Source organism: Schistocerca piceifrons, chromosome 8 (genome assembly GCF_021461385.2).
Source record: "Schistocerca piceifrons isolate TAMUIC-IGC-003096 chromosome 8, iqSchPice1.1, whole genome shotgun sequence".
In the NCBI taxonomy this organism is placed as follows: Eukaryota; Metazoa; Arthropoda; class Insecta; order Orthoptera; family Acrididae; genus Schistocerca; species Schistocerca piceifrons.
In genome coordinates, this window is record NC_060145.1 from 374990584 (window position 1) to 375006063 (window position 15480).

General features: G+C 40.0%; 1 protein-coding gene across 3 annotated transcripts in view; it reads right to left on the minus strand.

The window, feature by feature from the left end:
- Nucleotides 1-15480, minus strand: part of LOC124711891 (Fanconi anemia group D2 protein) — a 206393-nt gene that overhangs the window by 126849 nt on the left and 64064 nt on the right. For all 3 annotated transcript variants that reach the window (XM_047242137.1, XM_047242136.1, XM_047242138.1), the window contains exons 9-11: nucleotides 10758-10926; nucleotides 3631-3791; nucleotides 1673-1815 (exon numbers count right to left, since the gene is read on the minus strand). In XM_047242137.1, the coding sequence (XP_047098093.1) occupies nucleotides 1673-1815; nucleotides 3631-3791; nucleotides 10758-10926 (473 nt within the window). The remainder of the gene's footprint in view (nucleotides 1-1672; nucleotides 1816-3630; nucleotides 3792-10757; nucleotides 10927-15480) is intronic.

A 15480-nucleotide genomic window follows, 5' to 3' on the forward strand; every position in this document is an offset into this window, starting at 1 on the left:
GGCTAAATTAAATTACATTACATTGTTCATAGTATTATTAAAGATATTTCTCTTTTTTTTGACATCACATTATTAAAAGCTATCAAAGCATATATAAATTTTTATTAAATTACATTACACTGGTGTCGAACATGGGGCCAGGCCAAATTAAATTACATTACAATATGTAAATTACGAACTTCACAATTTGCCCTAAATTCACTCTTATTATTAACCAAAAATACCATTAGGGAGTATATATAGTGGCATGTTAATGTAAGAATCCATGGTCTCTAAGAGGCCTCTGTAAAATGTTCAGTTATTAAATTTACTTAATGTTCTTACTGCACATTTCTGTAGAATACATTCTTTTTTATCTTAACTGTATCAGCATGTTAACTACTGAACTGGCAGTGATTAAATTAAATAATTGTCCTAGTTAGCATTGTCAGCTGAGAAATTCGTTGGTGTGTGTTTAAGCTGCCCAATCAAACAGGGTGTTCTTCCCCAGTGCACACTGGCTCCTTTCCTCGTGAATATGGTAGGTGTGTCATATGTGTACTTGCAGAGTGTAGGTGAGTGTAATGCATACATGTATAGTGTAGTATTATGTTCCAGCTGAATGACGTTTATGAGAGCACAGACAGGGTGAAACCTGATGCCAGCACATAGCCTACTCCTATCGAATAATCAAAACGGCCGCAGAGCTTAGTGTCCCCACCCAACTGATGGATTTCCCTCACTTCATGAGACAATGTGAAACACTTTAGAATTCAGTTCAGGACATTGGAACAAAGACCGTGATCAGAAACTTTACACCATCACTTCTCCTCCCCCTGTTACCCAAATAGTGACAGCAAAAATTTCATCCATCACCAGGATTAGAACCAACTTATCTCCGAGTCATGCACCACACAATACAGGCAACCTCAGTTGCAGAGGCAGGTACCATCAGTGATGATAAATGGAGGCAAGAGACTTTACTGGCACCAACCATGACTCTATTGCAGTGCATTCTCCATAACTAAATGCTTTAGTTTAGTGCTCAGCTGACTATTTTGATTCTTCCTTCCAGCACTAATATCTCAGAATACTGTTTATGCAAGTTTGTTTCACAATTCATAATTAGTCTTCACTACGCTGCAAGCTGTAATTACAACTTATCACAATTATCTCTGTCTTATCACTTCATTTATGTTTTTATTTCCTAATTTCAATTCATTTGCAAATTGTGGTTTTTGCGGACTTTTCTTTCATTTTTTGCTTCTTCTCTATCAAACTCTTCTTGTCCATTTTTGCCTCACCTGTGTTTCTAGTTCAATCAGTCCTACTCTTGGTTTTCACCAGTTTAATAACCTCTGTAACTTCTCAGGCTTTCAAATAACACCTTTTGCAAAGGTTTAAGGTTTAACTGTGGGTTTGCCTCTTGCCCTGACCTCAAGTTTTCTCTTGATCTGATGTTCTGGGTAACTTTCTTACTTAATTACTGAGTAATGTTCTCATTATCTTCCATTTCTTGCATTTTTTTGAGGCACTGCGTATCATAAAGTAGTGTTTGTCTTATCTTTGTTTGTACTTATGACTGCTGCAATCTTGAAAGTGCAAGGATTTTCACTATTACTATTCGGATGCAGTTTCATTCGTATCGTTGTGTAGTTTTTCTACTGAAGACACATTAAAAATTAAATATTACCCATCAATTCAATGGCGTTTCTCATTGTCCCTTGGCTTAAATCATCTGATGAAAGGGATGAAGAGTTCTGACTAATATTAGTAGTTCGACTTGCTATAGCCTTCGCTGCCATCACAGCACCAATAACACCTTTCTTCTTATCCCTTTTAACATAAAAAACATGAATCAACATACCAGCTACAGTCAACAAATAAGAATACAATACACATCACTCAATGATAACATTACAGGAACACTACATGGGTAAAAGTAACGTGTACCATTTTAAATAGTTCAATAAAAATTGTAATGGAACTTATAATGAGTGCATTAGACTGAAAATTACATTCAAATTCACCAAACTTCGCTGAAGCAGACTGATGACATACTAAAAAAACATAATTAACAGATTACAAGCGGGCAGTGGAAAATAATAATTTGTATCTGTTGAGTGAGTATGCCATGTCACTACATATAACTTACAATAACCACTGTTGGAAATGCAAAAGGTACTAAATTATTTTGCTAACGAGTCACCTACTTGGAGCAAATGATGGTCAGCTACATCAGATAATGGTGGAAATTCCATAACTTAGTTTTAAAATGTAATTAATCACTAAATTACAACTGACTACACATGATACAAAAGTAATTGTTCAAGATAGTTCATATTTTTACAGACATACGCAATCTGATCAAAAGTATTCAAACACCCCTTTGTAATGTGGAATTGGTCACTAGACATCATGAGTCGCAGACCTACCAGTATAAATGGAAGTGGGGGGTGTCTTGTTGTCAGTAGAGAAGCAGTCATGACATATGTGTCAGTCAGCAGTCATGACAGGTGTGTCAGGTGTGTCAGTCAGGAGAGCAACGTTTGAATGTGGGCTAGTTACTGGATGTCACCCGAGTAACAAGTCCATCTGGGACATACGAACCTCCTTAAGCTGCCAAAGTCAACTGTTAGTGAGGCGGATAGTGAAGCAGAAATTCGAAGAAACAATCAAAGCTAAAATAGGGCCCACAGGCTTCATATACTGACGGACATGGATACTCAAGAATTGTGGAGAATGGTTGTAAAAAATCACATTAAATTAACAATCACTCTTTAAGTTCCTAAGTGCTACCTGTGATCCAGCTTGCACAGCAGCTGTGTGTGCGGGGTTAAAAAGCATGCCGTAGAATGGTCAAGAAGCTCCTTACAAGCCATACATTTATGTAGTCAGCGGTAACAGATGGTTGAGATGGTGTAAAGACCAATGCCACTAGACAGTGGATGAATGGAAATAAGTAAGTTCGAGTTATGATTTATGCTACACTCTGTCACAATATGATGAAGGATATGATTTCGGCTTATGCCTGGAGAACAATACCTGTAGTGCCAACTGTGAAGCACGAAGGAGGGGGTGTTATGGTAACAAAGTGTTTTTGTGGTTAGAGCGTGACCCTCTGATTGTGCTTATGAAAATGCTAAATGCAAAAGGATAGGAACACATTTTACAGCAGTGTGTACTGCGTTCTGTAGAGGAACAGTTCAGAGATGATGAGTGGTTTTACCAGCTTGACAATGGACCCAGTCATAAAACAGCACCTGTGAGGCAATGATTTGTGTACAACATTCCTGAAATAGACTGACCTGCCCAGAGTCTGAAGCTGAACCCAGTGGAAGACTTTTGGAATGAGTTAGAACACTTACATAGCTCCAGATCGCAATGACCAACATTACTACCTTCGCTGGTTAAATGTCTATAGGAAGAACAGGTTGCCATTCCTTCATGAACATTCACATACCTAGCTAAAAGTGTCCCCATCATAGTTCAAGTTCTCATAAAGAAGAAGGGTCTGAGGAGAACATATTTACGTCCACTAACAGGCATCTGGATAATTTTGATCAGATAGCCTAAGTACTGCCAAAAGAAAGACATGTTACATTTCTGAAAAGATGACATGCAACCATGCAAATAAATATAACTGCTTACAATATTGTGGAGCTGGACACCTTCTTACAAATGACCATATGAATCTCATCTTGAAAGAGATCATTGCCATCTTGCTGTGGGTTATAGGCAAGCTGACATAAAACATCCATAACTTGTTCAACCTGTCCCAAGTCAAATTTCGTCAATTTGTGGAGAAGATTCTGTGGGAAAAAAGTTAATTACAACAGTGACATTTTACCTTCTTTTTGCTTAAAAATATATTGGCAACAGTTTCACAATGAAGACCTCTGGGAGATGAAAATTGTGATACAAAAATGTTTTTTCCTTATCACTAAAAATATATATATAAGAATACTGGCAACAAACTTACTGCAGCAGTGACAATCAGTATTTTGACTGTTGTATGTCTCTTAGAACACCACCAAAATGAAACAACCTGATTCACAGAGAAGTGAACTATATGATACTAAATAGATCATTTGAAACGCCACTTGTACAGCAGGCACTTCCTTATGCACCTCAAAAGTCTCTTCTCTACAGTCCTATCAAGGGTGAGTAGCATATCTATATTGATGAAAAAACCTTCCAGCACACTGAAACCATTGTGAGGGTCTTAACGAGCAGGCACTACATTCTGAATGTAGTCCACAATCAGACCTCTCTTGCTATCCCCTACTATGAAGCTTATAAAATACACCTGAAAACCAGCCAGAAAGTCTTGTTTTACACCACAATCCTGAACTGGGAAAAAACTGACCAAAACCCTTTGACAGGATTTCATTTACCTTTCTTTAAGGCCTGAAATAATAAATATTTTCCCCAGAAGCCTTTCTACCTTTCACAAAGGAGCACTATTTCACTTATCAATTGTACCAATCCACCTTTATCCCACATGGGTCTTCAGATTACGTCCAAGAAGTGTCCCACAAAACAACACATCACATTATATTGCAATGCTATTACAAACAGGGTGTAAGCAGAAATGTCATTTGTCAGCTCCCCTGGAACTCTTTATTTGCCTTGTCTAATGCTCAATACTTCCTCAGATCTGTGAGGTGTTGCCTTTCTTCATACTGTTACCACGGAACTTCGATTTTACAGTCTCCGGATTTTACATTTTTCGTGAGTCTATGCCACAGATTTGTAGCCCCTGTGAAAAACCCACAAGATCAAGCTAGAAATTCCCGAATTTTACGTTTCTTCCTAGTGAGGTTTACCTCGATACCACATTCATACTCGACATCCCACTTAACTTAATCCATTTTCTTGCTACTGACATCTGATGTGGCTAAACGAATTATAAGTGGCAGACGGTTTGCACTGCGGGCGGTGGCAGAGTTAAAGGGATATTTTACCTTTGCAGAGAGAGGAGATGTGAGAGTAGAAATGCTGACATAATCCACGCAATCAACAATTGGCACTGCCAACACAACTTGCAACGTTTAGCTTCATCACGCAATTATGATACAACTACTGTCAGGTTGTGGCAGCAATGGAGAAACAAGATAGTCAACACAAAGTGTTCTGGACCTTTACAATGTACAGTATTCAACAACAATATCGATCATCAGCCTTTTAAATTCAAACACCGAGTCTCGAAGAATATGCTTGGTCAGAATCAACGAAACATCAGCCATTTCCGGCTAGTGAGCTCTTATTGGCTGGTGACTTGTTATGTCACCCAACAGCCAGCACAGCCATCACACCGCACTAACACACATAAAATGAGCTCGCCACTTTGTTAAGCTCATGACGTAACAAGATTACTTACCTTGGCCTACGAGACATCCAAAATTCCTGAAGTACTGATTTATAAAGTATGAACAAGCACAGAAGCTATAAATCAAAGTCAGTGCAAAAATTTCATTCTTCTAGGTTGCAATTTTACAAACACTCAGAACATCAACTGATACAACCAAATTGCAAATCCGTAAACAAAACAAGAAAGAAATTTCAAAATTTTACATCATATAATAGACCTATTAGGAAAAGACTAATGATGTATGAGGTAATTGAGCCATTTACCAACACACTACAGCAAAAAATTATACTTTAAAGCAGTTTTGAGGGTTCTTTCATTATATGTTCACCTCAAAAACAGCAAAAATTCATCTCTGCTGTTTATAACATCTCAGATGTTTTTTACCACCTGCAGTCAATAGCTGTATAGCATGGTGACGTCACACTAATGGAGTGGCTTCTAGCATATAAAACAATAAACAGCAAGCTTACTTGGTGGCTTGTTCCGAAGTATGACTGACGTGATTGGTGTATAGAAAATGGAGTGATCACAACTTCTATTTAGGTTAAATTTATATAGTTATGCCTCGTATGCCCTTCACTACCATGCATTAATTTTACTTACAGTAGATCTCCTCGGAGCCTGTTGATAGAATCTGTTACATATTGTTACATATTGTGTCTCTACTGACTGCAGCCAACATAGGCTACTCCATTTGTTATGTGTGGCACCTTAGTTAATAGGACATGTTCAGTGGGCAGTTGTGCGTAACATCACGACTGCAAAAATAGTGTTCGTCTTTATTGCAGTCTTCAATGACGTTTAAATGCATTATGATGGCTGACACATTGTTATAAATGTAACAGATTGCTGGGAGAGAGAAATGCTGAAGACACAGCAAGCTTATCCCTATTTCATATTCAGTGGTATAAAGAAGTACCACATATGACGGAAAACGTACGTGTATATACATGCTTTCACAAAAACTGGTGTGTTTACACTACAGCATGTGGTGAATTTGAAGAGCAAATGGTGTGCGTTGGAAATACAGCAGAATGCTCCACTTCCACCACTCACAGTAGAGTCGAGTAGACTTCACACCATTTTTGCAGTCGTGATGTTACTAGTGGGCTTTCAAATATCGATTTTTGGAGCATGTGTGAACAACCCCAGTGTGGGCAGTTTGCATTTCAATTATTCATTTCTTCTGTAGTGTGCATGCCGCAGTATGCCATTTCAAAGCAGAGGCGCATTGAGAATATCTAACAAAAACATCACCCTTATCATTAAAATGCTTAATCTGTAGCATAGTGAATAACATCATGATTTACAGAGTTGGAGGTGTTATGTTCGAATCAAGCTACATGCTAAAAAAATTTCCATCTCTGAATTTTCAACAGATCCTGGGACTTTTTATGAATATAATACTAGTATGTTCTGCAATACTCGATCTTATTTAACAATTCTGTCTGGTTAGAGAACAAAGGACGAAATAAATATCTGCCTGTTCATTTCCGAATACATGGTGATTTCCGAGTGTGTGGTTAGGCAGGAAGCTCAGAGGACAGCTTATATTGCTTAGAGAATAACAAGTAGCAATCAAATTCATATTCTTCCTTTGTCACAAATACTTCACTGTTTGTTTCTGAATATGTGACTATTTCCAAGAGTGTGGCTAGGCAGGAATCTAAGACGACAGTTTTTAACTGCTCCAAGTGGAACACTGAGCAATTATGTTCATTTCTTCCTTCTCGGAAGTATTTTGCAAGTTGCACAATCACGAACACATTCTTGTAAAGTGTTTCTCACTACACTGAGATTCTACTGTCACTAACACATCCATAAACATATGAACTTGGTGCTATAGCAATTGATAAATAGATGGACTCATTCCTGGTCATCTTCACAGTGCCATTATGTCACGATTACGTCAATTCCTGCAAAAAGTAGTGTGAAATGTACTTGATCCTTCAGCACAATGAACAAGGAAAATCTTGCAAGCAATAGACTAGAAGTCACTGCACTCATGTCATCAGAGTATGCTGCACAGGCATTAACTACAGAACAAACATCCCCACATCTTAGATTCCAACCCTTTCACTGTACTTTGCAGTTTTTGGTTTAATTCACCATGTTAATCAATTTTGCTTTTATTCTGGGTGAGCATAAAGGAAAGATCTCTTACAAATGCTTGTTTTAATGTACAATGTGTTTTTGTAGTTCACAGCATTTCAGAAAATTGCTCTATTACCTTGTACCTTGATACCAATTTCGGTTTTTTGGCGAGTTTTTACCGGCTGTTACACATCTGTGATTTTTTAAGAACTGTTAAAATTCATTACCACGAATTATTGTACAAACATTGTATTGTACAATTAATTTCCTTCACTTGTACAGATTTTATAAAACATATTGTAGAGGATTATGATTTTTAATCGTATAAGCCAATTACACGTTTTTGCTCATGTTTAGGGGGTTTTAATGCTTTCCTTGATTCTGCATTTTCCTCAGTTTTGCGTTTTTTAAGTCTGGAGCACATGAAAATGTAAAATAGAGGTTTCTCTGTATTTGTATTCAACCCAGAAATTCACAATATAATATTTAATTCTATTTCAACTATAATTAATTCTTGAGTTATTGAGATGTCCACCACTGGCCCTGCTTTGTGTATATGAAATGTCTGTCTGTATTCTGTATCAAGCTGTGCATCCATCTACATCTACAACTAGCTGGTTAAACCTGTTCATAGGTCAGAGGAAGGAAAGAATACACCACCTACAAAATGAAGAAGAAGAAGAAGGAATCATAATGTTCCACTAAGGATGAAGCCATTAGGTATATCACAAGCTATGACTGGAAGAGGTAGGGTAGAAAATCAGCTGTATGCTTTTGAAAGGAAGCATTCTGGTATTTTCCTTAATGGTTTAGGGAAACCATAAGATACCTCAATTTAGATGATCAGAGAAGTGTATCTGCATGTCAATCCTTTCAAATAAGAATCAGTGAGGTAATCACTGAGCCATTTACTTCAGTATTTCCCACAGTATCATGCTTTGTACAGCACTGGAAGTTGAAATGAACCTTCATGCTGATGACCATTTTACATATTTAGAGTAAATATGCTTCATTACATCAGAATCAGCATTGTTTATTTGTTACATTGATTTTAACTGTTGTTAACTCACAACATGAATCAGCAGAACTATTGTGTAGAACAATTAATGGAAGTACAATTAGGCTGCCAATTAATGGAAGTACAGGGCTATTACAAATGATTGAAGCGATTTCATAAATTCACTGTAGCTCCATTCATTGACATATGGCCACGACACACAACAGATACATAGAAAAACTCATAAAGTTTTGTTCGGCTGAAGCTGCACTTCAGGTTTCTGTCGCCAGAGCGCTCGAGAGCGCAGTGAGACAAAATGGCGACAGGAGCCGAGAAAGCGTATGCCGTGCTTGAAATGCACTCACATCAGTCAGTCATAACAGTGCAACGACACTTCAGGACGAAGTTAAACAAAGATCCACCAACTGCTAACTCCATTCGGCGATGGTATGCGCAGTTTAAAGCTTCTGGATGCCTCTGTAAGGGGAAATCAACGGGTCAGCCTGCAGTGAGTGGAGAAACGGTTGAACGCGTGCGGGCAAGTTTCACGCGTAGCCCGCGGAAGTCGACGAATAAAGCAAGCAGGGAGCTAAACGTACCACAGCCGACGGTTTGGAAAATCTTACGGAAAAGGCTAAAGCAGAAGCCTTACCGTTTACAATTGCTACAAGCCCTGACACCCGATGACAAAGTCAAACGCTTTGAATATTCGGCGCGGTTGCAACATCTCATGGAAGGGGATGTGTTCAGTGCGAAACTTGCTTTCAGTGATGAAGCAACATTTTTTCTTAATGGTGAAGTGAACAGACACAATGTGCGAATCTGGGCGGTAGAGAATCCTCACGCATTCGTGCAGCAAATTCGCAATTCACCAAAAGTTAATGTGTTTTGTGCAATCTCACGGTTTAAAGTTTACGGCCCCTTTTTCTTCTGCGAAAAAAACGTTACAGGACACATGTATCTGGACATGCTGGAGAATTGGCTCATGCCACAACTGGAGACCGACAGCGCCGACTTCATCTTTCAACAGGATGGTGCTCCACCGCACTTCCATCATGATGTTCGGCATTTCTTAAACAGGAGATTGGAAAACCGATAGATCGATCGTGGTAGATCATGGTCAGCAATTCATGTCATGACCTCCATGCTCTCCCGACTTAACCCCATGCGATTTCTTTCTGTGGAGTTATGTGAAAGATTCAGTGTTTAAAGCTCCTCTACCAAGAAACGTGCCAGAACTGCGAGCTCGCATCAACGATGCATTCGAACTCATTGATGGGGACATGCTGCGCTGAGTGTGGGAGGAACTTGATTATCGGCTTGATGTCTGCCGAATCACTAAAGGGGCACATATCGAACATTTGTGAATGCCTAAAAAAACTTTTTGAGTTTTTGTATGTGTGTGCAAAGCATTGCGAAAATATCTCAAATAATAAAGTTATTGTAGAGCTGTGAAATCGCTTCAATCATTTGTAATAACCCTCTACAATTAGGCTGCCTTGGTTACTTGATGTCAGTCATTTCATTTTTAAGGAAATTTAGATAACTGCCATTTGAAGCCGACTGCAGAACGATCCTATGGCCACCAATGTATATTTTGCTTAAGGACCATGAACATAAGGTAACAGAAATTAAGTCTCCTACAGAGGCATGCAGACTGTCATTTTTGCTCTGTTTGCACATGGAACACAAAGGGAAGTGACTAGTAGTGGTAAAATGTACCCTCCACCACACACCATGAAGTGGCTTGCGGAGCATGTATGTAAATTCTTCTATAAATATAAATATAGATATTTAAATATTCTTATAATAGAGGGAAACATTCCACGTAGGAAAAATATATCTAAAAACAAAGATGATGTGACTTACCAAACGAAAGTGCTGGCAGGTCGACAGACACACAAACAAACACAAACATACACACAAAATTCAAGCTTTCGCAACAAACTGTTGCCTCATCAGGAAAGAGGGAAGGAGAGGGAAAGACGAAATGATGTGGGTTTTAAGGGAGAGGGTAGTAAGTCTTTCCGCTCCCGGGATTGGAATGACTGCTTACCTCCCCTTAAAACCCACATCCTTTCGTCTTTCCCTCTCCTTCCCTCTTTCCTGATGAGGCAACAGTTTGTTGCGAAAGCTTGAATTTTGTGTGTATGTTTGTGTTTGTTTGTGTGTCTGTCGACCTGCCAGAACTTTCATTTGGTAAGTCACATCATCTTTGTTTTTAGATATATTTAAATATTCTTTTATAAATATAATTTTCTATCAAAGAAACAAAGGAAATTTAGAAAAAAGGGAAAAATGATGGATACATACCAACAACAGCAATCGGTTTGGCAGAAGACATTCAGCACAGTCACGAACTAATGATGACAGCACATCAAGACCCAGGCGAGAACTTGTTCTGTTGTCTGCACAAGTGAGTATCATTAACTTTAGTACAGTTTCCTGAGCAAAGTGTCCACCGAAATGAAGCAAGAGAAGCCTGTCGGGCAGAATGGAATGCAATTACAGGTTTCACTATGTTAAACACAAACATTCAAGTCATTATATAATTAGTACAAAGGAAATACAGTTACAATTATTTAATAATGTAAGATTCTAGTACAGAGTATCTGCTTTCTCTCTCTCTCTCTCTCTCTCTCTCTCTCTCTCTCTCTCCCTCTCTCTCTCTCTCTCTCTCTCTCCCTCTCTCTCTCAAGTACAGTAGTTAATCTAACAGTTCCTTCAAAATCTCTGTATGAGTGATATGTACATGTCTATATGGCATTGCAGCATCTTCATTGAAAACTGTACACTGACATTTTCTAAATGTGTTTTCTTAAGAATATTTTATCCATCTGCAGTGTAGGCTGTTCTGCAATAAACTACCTTTAAGTTGTTGTTACTGTTGTGGTGGTGGTGGTGGCGGTCATTATTTCAGAGACTGGTTTCACACACCTCTCCATGCTAGTCTATCCTGCTCAAGTCCGTTCATCTCTGCATAGCTACCGAAACCTACATCCCTTTGAAGTTGCTTACTGTATTCATCCCTCGGTCTCCATTCATTACTAAATTGACAACTCCTTGATGCCTCAGAATGAGTCCTATCAACCAGTCCCTTCTTTTAGTAAAATTGTTGCATAAATTTCTTTCTTTCGAAATTCAATTCAGTATCTCCACATTTGTTATTCAAATTTCTTTCTTCCATAATTCAATTCAATACCTCCACATTTGTCATTCATCAATCAATTTAATTTTCAGTATTCTTTTATAGCTCCTCATTAAAAAGCTTCTATTCTCTTATTATCTGAACTGCTTATCATCCACATTTCACTTACCTACAAATACAAAACACTTCAGGCAAATACTTTCAAAAAAGGCTTTCCTGACAATTGAACAATGGGAAATCCAGGATGGAATAACAACAATATTATGAAAGGGATAGGTTGCTACTCACCATACAGACGAGACATGGAGTAGCCAACAGTCTCAACTAACATACTGCTATACATTTTAGCATTCGTCTGATGTAGAAAAGTACAATTCACTCACATATAGCCTCTGTCTCTAGCCACTGTGGCCAGACTAAGTCGTGAGTGCAGCTGATGGGAGCAGCAACCCAGTGGTGAGGATAAGGAGGGGCATGAAGCAGGGAGAGGAGGAGATAACAGGGAGGGGGGAGGTGTAGTGCTACTTGTGGGGGCATGGAGGGACGTCTTGGGGATAGAGTAGGGCTGCCTGGTGCAATCAGGAGTTATTGGGGGAGAGAGGGTGCGGAAAGAGAGGAGAAGAAAAGGGGAAAAGGATTAGCACATGTATCGGTAAAATTGAGCTGAATTCGGTGCAGAAAGGTGTGGAAAGGGATAGCTCAGTAGAGGGCAGGGACTGCTGAAAGTTGAGGCCAAGGGGTTATTGGAACATAGAATATATTGCAGGGAGAGTTCCCACATGCACAGTTCAGAAAAGCCCTTGTCAGTAGGAAGGATGCAGAGGGCACAGGCTGTGAAGTAGTCATTGAAGCGAAACACATTTTGTTGGGCAGCATGTTCAGCTACTGAATGGTCCAGCTAGCTCTTGGGCATAGTTTGTCATCAGCCATTCATGCGGACAGGAAACTTGTTAGTCAGCATGCCCATGTAGAAGTCAGCACAGAGGTTGCAGCCTAGTCTGTAGATCACACGACTGCTTTCACAGGTAACCCTGTCTTTGATAGGATAGGAGATGCCTGTAACAGTACAGGAGTAGGTTGTTGTGGGAGGATGAATGGGACAGGTCTTGCATGTAGGTCTATCACGGAGATGTGAGCCATGAGGTAAGGTATTGGGAACAGGGGTGAAATAGAGATGGACAAGGATAATATGTAGGTTTGGTGGATGGCAGAATACCACTGTAGGAAGGTTCGGCAGAATAGCTGGTAGGATATTTCTCGTTTCGGAGCATGTTGAGAGTTAGTCCAAACCCTCCTGGTGGAGAATGCGATTCAGTTGCTCCAATCCTGGGTGGTACCGAGTCATGAGTGGTATGCTCCTTTGTAGTCAGACAGTGGCTATGTGGGAGATGGTAGGTGACTGGTGAGACAAGGCGTAAGAGGAAGAGGAGGAGATTAGTGTTTAATGTCCCATCGACAACGAGGTCATTAGAGACAGAGCACAAGCTCAGATTAGGGAAGGAAATCGGCTGTGCCCTTCTGGCTGGAGATGGGTTTGAACTGTCATCCTCCTGAGTGTGAGTCCATTGTGCTAACCACTGAGCCATCTCGTTTGGTCAAGGCGTAAGAGATATCTTTCTGGACACAGCAGAAAAGGTAATTTTGGTCTGTGAAGGCCTCTGTGAGATCCTTAGTATATTTGGAAAAAGGCTGCTTATCAGAGGAGACACGATGACAATGGGCAACTGGGCTGTATGGAAGGAACTACTTGATTTGGAATGGGTGCCAGCTGTCAAAGTCAAGGTACTGGTATATCTGATATGGACGTAGGTACTGATGTAGACATCCTTGAGGTGGAAGTCAACATTAATGAAGGTGGCTTGTTCAGTTGAGGAGGACCAGGTGAAACAAATGGGGGAAAAGATGTTGAGCTTCTTAAGGAATGTTGACAGGGTATGGTCATCCTCAGTCCAGATCACGATGTCATCAATGAACATGCACCAGGTGAGTGGTTTGGGATTCTCAGTAGTTAGGAATAATACCTGTAGATGGCCCATGAATATGTTGGCATAGGATGGCACCGTGATGGTACTCGGTGTACCATGGATTTTTTTGTAGGTGATACTGTCAAAGGATAATTAACTGTGGGTGAGGATACAGCTGGTTATGGCGACCAGGAAGGAGGTTGTAGGTTTGGAGCCATTCACGTGCTGGGAAAGAGAGTGTTCAATAGCGGCATAGCCAAGAGCACTGGGGATGAAAGTGCAGAGGGAGGTGGAGTCAACAGTTACGAGAAGGGTGAAGTAACAGGAATTGCAACGAATGAGTGGAGGAAATAATCAGTATTTTTTTTATATAGGAGGGTAGGTTACAGGCAGTAGAATGAATGTGTTGGTCCACTAGTGCAGAGATTCTCTCAGTGGGGGCACAATAACCTGTCACAGGCATCTCCTATCACATGAAAGGCAGCACTACCTGTGAAAGTAGTCATGTGATACACAAACTAAGCTGCAACCACTGTGCTGATTTCTACAAGCTGCCTGTCTGCATGAAAAGCTGCTGACAAACTGTGGCCAAGAGTCAGCTGGACCACCCAGCAGTTAAACGTAGTGCCCAAGTGAATGTGCTTCACTTCAATGAATACTTCAGTGCCTGTGCATCTGGATCCTCCCATACCAACACCAGCTTTTCTGAACTGTGCAGGTGGGAACTCACTCTGTAATACATCCAACATTCCCAACCCCCCCCCCCCCCCCGGCCTCAATCTTCATTAGACCCCATCATCCACTTACCTATTCCCTTTCCTGCTCCCAACATACCCTTCTATTCCACCAATGCACTCACTCAGCCTGTTCTTTCCTACATCTATTCCGCTCCCCCTCCCCACTAAACCTCCCAACTACACATAGCAACCCTACCCTGTCCCCATCACGTCCCTGCACACTCTCACAAGCAGCACTACACCCTAATCCCCCCCCCCCTCCCCAATCCATACCTCCTCCTTACCTCCACAACCGGACTGCTGCTCCCATCAGGTCCAATGTCGACTCAGTCTGGCCACAGCGGCTGGACACAGTGATCTTGTGAGTTTGCTTATGTGAATGTGTGTGGGTTTTCTAGGACAGAAGATGGCTTTTCGGCTCAAAACTAAAATGTATAACAATTTTTTCACTGTGTCTCTCTATGAACCAACATCTCTCAACACTTAAATTTATACTTCTGTAACAAAGTTCCTCCTTTTCAGAAACAGTTTTTTTGCTACTGCCAGTCTGCATTTTACATCCCCTCTACTTAGGCCCCCACCAGTTATTTTGCTTCCCAAACAGAAAAACTCATCAACCACTTTTAGCATCACATCTCCTAATCCTAGTTCCTTCAGCGCTGCCTGATTTAATTTAGCAACATTCCATTACCCCTGTTCTACTTTTGTGCCAATTCATATTATAATCTCTTTCCAAGACAAAATGCATTCCATTCAATTGCTCTTGCAAGTGTTTGGCTGTCTCTGACAGAATTACAATGTCATCAACAAACATCCCTGAAACTTTAATTCGCTTTCTAAATTTTTCCATTGTCTTCTTCACAGTTTGCTCAATGTACACACTGAATAACATTAGGGATAGGTTACAACAATGTCTCATTCGTTTCTCAACCATGGCTTTCCTTTTATATCCTTCAAATCTTATAATTGCTGTCTGGTTTCTGTACAAGCTCAATGTAACCTTTCACTTCCTGTACTTTACGCCTTCTATCTTCAAACTTTCAATTAGTTTCGTCCACTCAACAATGTCCAAAGCTTTCTCTAAATTTACTAAAATTATTAACATAAGTTTACCTGTCTTCAACTTATCTTCTAGGCTGTCATAGGGTCAGTATTGCCAGGCACATTCCTACATTTCTATGGAACCC